The sequence below is a fragment of the Haematobia irritans genome, chromosome 5, assembly GCF_050003625.1.
Source record: "Haematobia irritans isolate KBUSLIRL chromosome 5, ASM5000362v1, whole genome shotgun sequence".
Classification (NCBI taxonomy): domain Eukaryota; kingdom Metazoa; phylum Arthropoda; class Insecta; order Diptera; family Muscidae; genus Haematobia; species Haematobia irritans.
The window spans coordinates 81269335-81279853 of NC_134401.1; the positions used below are offsets into that span (position 1 = coordinate 81269335).

General features: G+C 34.1%; 1 protein-coding gene across 1 annotated transcript in view; it reads left to right on the forward strand.

Annotated features, from left to right (window-relative positions):
* Nucleotides 1–3560, forward strand: part of Tsp42El (Tetraspanin 42El) — a 34629-nt gene extending 31069 nt beyond the window's left edge. Inside the window, exons 2-5 of the mRNA XM_075310928.1 lie at nt 2444–2602; nt 2668–2823; nt 2908–3105; nt 3173–3560. Of these exons, the coding sequence (XP_075167043.1) occupies nt 2444–2602; nt 2668–2823; nt 2908–3105; nt 3173–3244 (585 nt within the window). The 3' untranslated portion in view covers nt 3245–3560. The remainder of the gene's footprint in view (nt 1–2443; nt 2603–2667; nt 2824–2907; nt 3106–3172) is intronic.
* The last annotated feature ends 6959 nt before the right edge of the window (nt 3561–10519 follow it).

The window sequence follows — 10519 nt, forward strand, 5'->3', positions numbered from 1 at the left end:
TCGATGGATGGATGGACAAATGGGGTTTAAAATTAAACAGTACAAAGTCAGTACACGTCTACTTTACACATAGCAAAATAACTCATATACCTATATATAGTAAAAGCATCGACGTCCTAAAGGCTGAATCGGCGAAATTTCTCGGCATGATGAAAAGTTGATGTGGAAAGAACATGTCAAACTCAAAAAAAAGGCACTGGAAATGAAATATCGCGAGATGAAATGGCTTATTGGCAAAAACTCTTCACTGTCAATCCAAAATAAGGTTATGATATATAAACAAATTTTAAAGCCCATGTGGACCTATGGGATACAGCTGTGGGGCTGCCCCAAGGACAGTACCATTGATATGATCCAACAATTTCAAAACAAAGTTCTGAGGTAAATAGTAAACGCTCCATGGTATATAATAAATAAAGATCTTCATAGAGATTAGAACATAAAAACTGTACGGGAAGAAATCCAGATAATAGGAGAAGCTCACGAAAAAAGACTGATCTGTCACAAAAGTGCAGAGGTTCCAACACTACTGCAAGAATTAACATGGAGGATGATTCATAGATACAAACCTTCTGATCTTAGGACTTAGAATAATTATTTTAACATAAAATAACTACTAGTTAGTCTCAATGTAATAGACTACCCAGCAAAAAAAAGCTTCCAAAAAAGTAGTTTGGATCCCCAATCTATGATCCGGAAGTAGTGCAAACTTGGATCATCTCCAATGAATTTTACATGGGCTTGTCATAGGACGGAAGTACTCCCTTTTTGGATCCTTTGCATTGCTTTAGAAGTTGTGCCCTGGAAGTTAATTTGAATGAAGAAATTTAAAAAGAAAAAAAAAAATTCAACCAATTTCACTTTTTTTTCATCCATATGTTTTATTCAAAAACAATGGAAGATGAAGATGGGAAAATGGCAGCAGAGGGTATCAAACCATTGACGGCGTTCGATGCAAACGTGTCGTTTATGATTTTTTGTTCCACAAATTAAACTAAGAATAAAAAGAAATTTATATCAGGGAATGACGTAGAACAATCGGTCAAAAGTTTCTCATTATTATTTACACAAAATTTAACATCATTTGTGAGTTTTTAACAAAAAATATTGCAAATTAAAAATGAACGAACGTGTATGTATCGAACACCGTAAATGCAACTTTTGGTATGACGTCGCCCATTTTCCCGTCTTCATCTTCCATTGTTTTTGGTTTTATTACACAATTATTTTATTATTATTATCTAATTATTTATTATCTAATTTTTACAATTTGAAACTTTTTCGCTCCGACCAGGGGTTGAACCTGGGTTTGCTGGCACCATAACAGAACGCCTTAGCACACTCAGCCACTAACGCCATTGAACATAAAGCGTCGGAAGTTCAATTTAAATGTTTGTCATATGATCGTAATACGACACCAAGGAATAACATTCTAATTGCTTCTCGAGATGTTCTTTATTAGTATGAACGAAAAAATAAGAAACGAAGGTTCAAATCTCACCAGCGGCAATTTCAAATATTTTTTTAAAAAATTATTTTTTTTTATGTCATGCATCGTTTTTATTTTATATTTTCGGCATATATTTTCGTATAAATATATTTTTTTCCATTAAAAGTCAACAAAAAATTAAAAATTTGCAAAACCTTCTCAAAAGAACTTCCAAGGAAGCGAAAAAGTCAAAACGGCACAGGTTCAAATCCCAGCGGGGATGAAATTAATTTTTTTATTATTATTTTTTACTTTTTTATTAATTTTCTATTGTTTTTATTTTTTATTAGTTTTCTATTTTTTTGTAAAATTTAATTGTCAAAAATTTGCACTTAAAATAGCCTGATTGCGTTCTTTCTAATACTTGTCCACAAGGACTGCATCGGAAGTAGAAAAAAAGCATTGGGGGATCCCAAGATGCCCTTTAGAAGAAATGTTTGTGCACTTGTCCAAAAGGACTGCATCGGAAGTTGAAAAACTCGATGGGGGATTCTGGGATGGGCTTTAAAAGAAATGTTTGTGGAACAACTTCCAATTTTTTTTTTTTGCTGGGTAGTTTAAGAAACAAAATAAAAAAATAAATAAAAATAAAATTTTGAGAACTTATACCATTCGATACGAGTGTAACATTTAAGAACTCTCGGACTATCCCAAACATCAATGGACAACAGTTGTTATATTGTTGTGGTGTCCTGAATTGACGGGGCCATTGCCGTCAATTCATATTTTGTTATGAAATATTTTTCTTCGAATTGTAAACCATTATTAATGCATATTTATAAAGTACTGCAATTTCCAATATTTGTTTTAAAAGAACTTTAGCGGCATGTACGAAACTTTTCCAGTAACTTCACATCCGCGAATATTCGTTTGTTGGCAAAATATTCGGTTCCTTTTCATATTCGTATCGCATTGAACAAAGATGTAATATTGTTTTCATTTTTTTAATTACAGATCTTTGGAGTTTTGTTACTCCTATTAGCTGGATTCGGATGGGATGCCATGCCCCAACATTATGCCATAGGATTTATAGCATTGGGATGTGTCATACTACTGACAGCCTTATTTGGATGTTTTGGATCAGTTAGGGAATCAGCACGCAGCCTATGGACGGTAAAGTCAATTCCAGATTTTATAAAATCCAAATGAAATAAAAAGAAAATTTTCCAAATTTCCAGTATGCTGTTATGTTGATAGTCATTTTGGTTCTCACAATTGTCTTCATATGCATGAACACCCGAGATGTCTTCAAAAATTATGCCATTGAAGAAGTTAATGGATTATGGGAAAAGGAAAAGATAAGTCCTGGAGCCATGGATCAAAAGCAAATTGTGGTATGTATGACATACGGTTAATTGTAATCTTTAAATATTTCTAACCCTCTCTCTCTCTCTCGCTTTTTCGATTTGTCATTCCAGTATGAATGCTGTGGCCGCAAGGGTCCTGATGATTATTTACTTATGGGTCGTATAACTCCACCCAGTTGTTGTAAGGACAGCAATTGCATAAATCCTCTGAATATTTATATGGATGGATGTTTGGCAAAAATAGAACAGGCTTTCTCCAATGAATCCCTAACGACACAAATATCCGAATGGGTTCTCTTGGGCCTGAATGTGAGTAACGGAGCGGTTTCTTACTCAAAAACGATATTTTAATCGAATTTCCTATTTGTTTCCACAGATTGTTGTATTGGCCATGTCCCTACTACTGGCCATTCATTATACTAACCAAAGACGCCGTTTCAATTATTAGAGAGCGGTATTACCACCAACCGATTTCTTCCAAAAATCTATAGCAAAGAACAAAACAAAACTTGCCACTACCTCTGAGCAAATATTGAAGTCACGCGTACCTAAAAAAACAAAAACAAAAAGAGAAATAAAAACTACTTACAATTCTATAAGATTGATAGGCAACATCATATTTTGTATTTTATTATTATGTTTTTTTTTTATTAGTACTCTAAGATTATTTAATTATTATATCAATGTACTTTTGTAAGTGTAATTCGAATATATATTGTTTAAACAAAATTGTAAAATATTGAGAAAAAATAACTGTCTGTAAATCCTAGTTGTATCTTTGGTATAGTAACTCTGAAGGAATGTTTTGGAAAGTTAGTATACTTAAAGCATATCAAACCTTTTTATACCCTACACCATAGGTTGAGGGGTATACTAACTATGTCATTTCATATCGAAATATTAGTCTTAGACCCCATAATGTAAATATATTCTGGCTCGTGGTGAAAGTCGATCTAACGATGTCCGCTATCCACTTGAAACTTAGCACAGTTAGTTGTTATTGATTTACCGAACAACCATGCAAAAATTGGTCCATATCAGTTTTTATACCCTTCACCACTACTATGGTACAGGGTATAATAAGTTTGTGCATTTGTATGTAACGCCAAGAAGGAAAAGTCTGAGACCCATCGTTTAGTATACCGATCGTCTTAGAATTAAATTCTGAGTCGATTTAGCGATGTCCATCTGTCTGTCTGCCTGTTGGTGTATTTTTGTGTGAAAAGTACAGCTCGATTGTCCCAAAATTTGGTATAGGGTCCTGTTTCGGCTCAAAGCTGATCCCTATTGATTTTGGAAAAAATCGGTTCAGATTTAGATATTGCTGCCATATATATATATTTCACCGATCTGGCCATAATTGGCGTGTATATCAACTGATCTTCCTCAAATTTCGTACATTCGAATATATTATGAGTCTCGAAAAACTTGCAAAATATCAGCCAAATCGGTTCAGATTTAGATATAGCTCCCATATATAGTATTCGCCCGATTTACACTCATTTGCCCACAGAGGCCAATTTTTTGCTCCGATTGTTGTAATTTTGCACAGGGAGTAGAATTAGCATTATAGCTATGCGTGTCAAATTTGGTTGAAATCGGTTCAGATTTAGATATAGCTCCCATATATAGCTTTCGTCCGATTTACACTCAAGTGATCACTGAGGCCAATTTTTGGCTCCGATTTAGTTGAAATTTTGCACAGGGAGTAGAATTAGCATTGTAGCTATGCGTGCCAAATTTGATTGAAATCGGTTCAGATATAGATATATCTCCCATATAAAGCTTTCGCCAGATTTACACTCATATGACCACAGAAGCCAATTTTTAACTCCGATTTAGTTGAAATTTTGCACAGGGAGTAGAATTAGCATTGTAGCTATGCGTGCCAAATTTGGTTGACATCGGTTCAGATTTAGATATAGCTCCCATATATATGTTTTTCTGATTTCGACAAAAATGTTCAAAATACCAAAATTTTCCTTATTAAATCGCCACTGATTAGTCGAAAAGTTGTAAAAATGACTCTCATTTTCCTAAACTTCTAATACATATATATCGAGCGATAAATCATAAATAAACTTTTGCGAAGTTTCCTTAAAATTGCTTCAGATTTAAATGTTTCCCATATTTTTTTTACTAACTTTGTGTTCCACCCTTGTGCATTAGCCAACTTAAATTTTGAGTCTATAGATTTTGTAAAAGTCTATCAAATTCCAAATCCAAATCGAGTGATATTTAAATGTATGTATTTGGGACAAACCTTTTATATATAGCACCCAACACATTTGACGGATGTGATATGGTATCGAAAATTTAGATCTACAAAGTGGTGCAGGGTATAATATAGTCGGCACCGCCCGACTTTAGACTTTCCTTACTTGTTTTAATTATATATAGCCCCCGTATAATCCGGTCGCCATATTTGTCCTCTGAATCTCTTGGTGGAGTAAATTTCATCAGAGCTGGTTGGAATTTGGTACGTGATGTTAGTATATGCCCATGGTCCACATCGCACAGAAAGAAATATCACCAAAATATTTCCAATTAAATAGTTAATTGAAGCTGAAACCCATTTCAATTAAAAAATTAATTGATACGATTAATTCTTTAATCAAACTCGGAAGACTGAATCAGTTAAAAAATTATTGAATTTTTTAATTTTTAATAAAAAAATTGATTGATACAATAATTGTTTAAACAAACTAAGAACAACACAGTTAGTTAAGAAAATGGGTAACCATTTTCTCGATTTTAATTGAACAATTAATTTTTCCAGTTAGCAATTTAATTAAAACAAGTATATACGGCCGTAAGTTCGGCCAGACCGAAGCTTATGTACCCTCCACCATTGATTGCGTAGAAACTTCTACTGAAGCCGATGCCAAGGTATCTTAAAACTTCCTAACACCGTAATATATACCACATAGTCCATACGTGGTATATATTAAACTAAAAAAGGCCGATTAAATACGTATTTAATTCAGTTTAAAGTTTCTATAGAAATAAAATTTTGACAGAATTTGTTTTGTTTTGTTATTGTTGGTTTTTTTCTTTAAGCATTGTTGTTGTTTTTTATTTCAGCTTAAAACCATACATTGACTAAACTACAAGAGTAGCTTAACCAACAGAGGAAAAGAATGTTTGTCAAATTTATTTGGGCAAAGCCCTATAGACTGCAAGATGGTTGGATGGACGCACGTTTCGGAATTACCACATTCCTCATCAGCATCCTCTACTTGCAGCAAAACTATCAACCAATTATCAGAATAAATTCAGGCAGTTTATTAAACCCAACAAAAACCACACTTGAACCCTCCGAAAATAAAATTTTGACAACATTTTCTATAGAAGTAAAATTTTGACAAAATTTTCTATAGAAATAAAATTTGGAAAAAATTTTCTATAGAAATAAAATTTTGACAAAATTTTCTATAGAAATAAAATTTTGACAAAATTTTCTATAGAAATAAAATCTTGATCGGTTTATATGGGGGCTATATATAATTGTGGACCGATATGGACCAATTCTTGCATGGTTGTTAGAGACCATATACTAACACCACGTACCAAATTTCAACTGGATCGGATGAATTTTGCTCCTCTAAGAGGTTCCGGAGTTCAAATCTGGGGATCGGCTTATATGGGGGCTATATATAATTATGCGTCGATGTGGACCAATTTTTGCATGGTCATTAGAGAACATATACCAACACCATGTACCAAATTTCAGCCGGATTGGATGAAATTTGCTTCTCTTAGAGGCTCCGAAAGCCAAATCGGGGGATCGGTTTATATGGGGGCTATACATAATTATGGACCGATGTGGACCAATTTTTGCATGGTTGTTAGAGATCATATACAAACACCATGTATCACATTTCAACCGGATCGGATGAAATTTGCGTCTCTTAGAGGCTCCGGAAGCCAAATCGGGGGATCGGTTTATATGGGGGCTATATATAATTATGGACCGATGTAGACCAATTTTTGCATGGTTGTTAGAGACCATATACTACACCATGTACCAAATTTCAGCCGGATTGGATGAAATTTGCTTCTCTTAGAGCAATCGCAAGCCAATTTATATGGGGGCTATATATAATTATGGACCGATAGGGACCAATTCTTGCGTGTTTGTTAGAGACCACATTCTAACACCATGTTCCAAATTTCAACCGGATCGGATGAATTTTACTCCTCCAAGAGGCTCCGGAGGACAAATCTGGGGATCGGTATATATGGGGGCTATATATAATTATGGACCGATGTAGACCAATTTTTGCATGGTTGTTAGAGACCATATAGTAACACCACGTACCAAATTTCAACCGGATCGGATGAAATTTGCTTCTCTTAGGGGCTCCGAAAACCAAATCGGGTGATCAGTTTATATGGGGGCTTTATATAATTATGGACCGATGTAGACCAATTTTTGCATGGTTGTTAGAGACCATATACTAACACCATGTACCAAATTTCAGCCTGATCGGATGAAATTTGCTTCTTTTAGAGCAATCGCAAGCCAAATTTAGGGGTCCGTTTATATGGGGGCTATACGTAAAAGTGGACGGATATGGACCAATTTTTGCATGGTTTTTAGAGACCATATATTAACACCATGTACCAAATTTCAGCCAGATCGGATGAAATTTGCTTCTCTTAGAGCAATCGCAAGCCAAATTTGGGGGTCCGTTTATATGGGGGCTATGCGTAAAAGTGGACCGATATAGCCCATTTGCAATACAATCCGACCTACATCAATAGCAACTACTTGTGCCAAGTTTCAAGTCGATAGCTTGTTTCGTTCGGAAGTTAGCGTGATTTCAACAGACGGACATGCTCAGAATTTCACCACGACCCAGAATATATATATATATATATATATTTTATGGGGTCTTAGAGCAATATTTCGATGTGTTACAAACGGAATGACAAAGTTAATATACCCCCATCCTACACGTATGAAAAAGACTGTTTTTCATATGTTTGGCTATAAACATTATATGTTTGGAACACAAATTTTTAAACACAATATTTTTGAGTGCAAGCATATAATGTTCATAAACTAGCATAACATGTTTGGGACATATATGTTAATATGTTAGAACATATTATGTTTGGGACATAAAATGTTTGTAAATATAATATGCTTGGATGCAAACATATATTAATTTAGAAATAGCCTATAAACATATATGTGTTTAGTAGCTTGGAGCGCTATTTAACAGGGAGCGATATTGAATTAAGTTGGTGGTTGTTGCTTGTTATTACAAAATTAACATTTTATTTTCCCTTGGGCAATTGATCAGCTACTTCTTTGATCCTTACAAACTGTGTGGTCCGCTGTTCGAATCCCCGTCCGGCAAAAGGTAAAATTAAAATAAAAAAAATCATAAAATTGAATAATTTCTTCTAGAATGTTTGCTAAGAACTAAAAAATCTCGTGGAAGTGAGAAAGATGTGAGGGAATATACAATTAGGCAGAAACAAAATTTTGAGCATTCAGGTCGAAAACCTATGTTGTTAGCACCTATATCACCTGTTTATTTTCATAATTCATTATGATTGTAAATATATAAATAAATAAATAAAATTTTGAGCACAATATTGTTTGGGAGAATTTTTTTTAAGCACATAATATTTTTGGGTGCAAAATGCTTCCAAACATATTATATGTTCACATAATAACATATTGTTTTTTGGAAGACAACATTATTGAATTTGGATGCAAAAATACAAAATGTTTGGAAATTGACTACCCAAACATATATTGTTTAGACCAATTTGCTTTCAAACATATTATATATTGGAAGAGATCAAACATAGAAACGTTTGGGCAATACCCAAAAATGTATATGCTTGAAGCAAAATATGTTTGGGAGTATATGTTACAGAAGCGATTTTTTGTGAGCGTGTATGATGGAGGGTATAAAAAAATGAATGGTCAGGTACATGATTTTCCCGACCATTTAATGGTCTCAAATTCTATCATTTAAATGATGGAACATGTTTGCGGTATTTGAGAACCATTCAAATGCTTAATTCCACCATACATTTTTCTCCTTTCGAAAACTATTTTTACAAAGACAAAATACATGGTTTTCGGGGCAATTACATGCTCTAGATAAGCATTAAATGGATGCGGCAACCATGTCCAAACATGGTTTTTATGTGCGTGTAGTATCAAAGATGATTTAAGCTCCTGAGTCCATATTAAACAGACTAAAGGAAAGTTACCCAGATCCTCCAACCTTTGATTGGAAGTTTTTTTTTTCGGCTGACGAAGGAGGCGTTCAAATGGAAAAAAAATTTTGGTGGCATGTCAACGTCAATTCTATCGCTTTACAATTGTCTGCCGTCTTAAAAGGTAGTCCAGAAGCGTTATGTTGTCACGGAATGGTACGGTAATTGGTTGATCACAATCTCTTCGATATCGATCTAGCATGTGCACTTTATATATGGTTCTTTGCCAAGCTAGGATGCGCGCTCCCGAACTCGACTATGACCAATTTTTGTTTAACTTTTATTGGATTTGCATTAGTCCTAAATATTCAAAATATGTTCATTATATGTAAATTTACTACAAATTACCAACAATTCGAACTAAAACTAATATATTTACTATTCCTATATGGCAATAACAATGTAAACAAGTTATACAGTAGTAAGTTCGGCCGGGCCGAATCTTAAATACCCACCACCATGAATCAAATATTATAGTTTCCTTTAAAATTTCAGCGGGGTTTGATGACAGATATTCTCCCAAGCAGAACCGTTCAACTAGAACACTTCCCGAAGATAAATTTAAAGTTTTTACCTATGAGGACTATATCAGATTTTGGATTTATAAGAACCATTTTTGTTTGAGTTTTAGAGGAATCATTAACATCTCTTGTAAGTGTGCAAGAAAATGATGAAATAACGTCTTGATTGGAGATCTAAAATCAGTAGATTTTCACCTCCATTATTTAAATGATTACGAAAAGTAAAATCTGGAAATTTTACATTCAGTTTAAAGCAAGTTTTATGACCAGTACGCCTTCTATACACTCAAGATGTGAAATTGGTCTATATGGAGGCCTTACCATATGGACCGATAAAAACTAAATCCGATACACGTTTTTGTGAGTCTAAAATACAATTTCAGGCAAATCGGATAAAAACTACGGTTTCTAGAAACCCAAGGAGTTAAATCGATAGATCGGTCTTAAGGGGGCTATACTAAAACATGGACCGATACTCACCGTTTTCGGCACACCTCTTTACGATCCTTAAATATTTTTAGATTTCAAATTTCAGGATAATCGGATAAAAACTACGGTTTCTAAAATTCCAAACAATAACAATAAAGTAAAATCGGGAGATCGGTCTATATGGGGGCTATAATAAAACATTGACCGATACTCTCCATTTTCGGTGCACCTCTTCGTAAAATAATTCTAGATTTCAAATTTGGGGCAAATTGGATAAAAACTACGGATTCTAGAAGCCCAAGAAGTAAACTCGGGAGATTGGTTTATATGGGGGCTATATCAAAACATGGACCGATACTCATCATTTTTGGCATCCTTCTTTATGGTCCCAAAAATACCTCTAGATTTTAAATTTCAGGCAATTTGGATAAAAACTACGGATTCAAGAAGCCCAAGAAATAAAATCGGGAGATCGATCTATATGGGGACTATATCAAAACATGGACCGATACTCACCACTTTCGGTA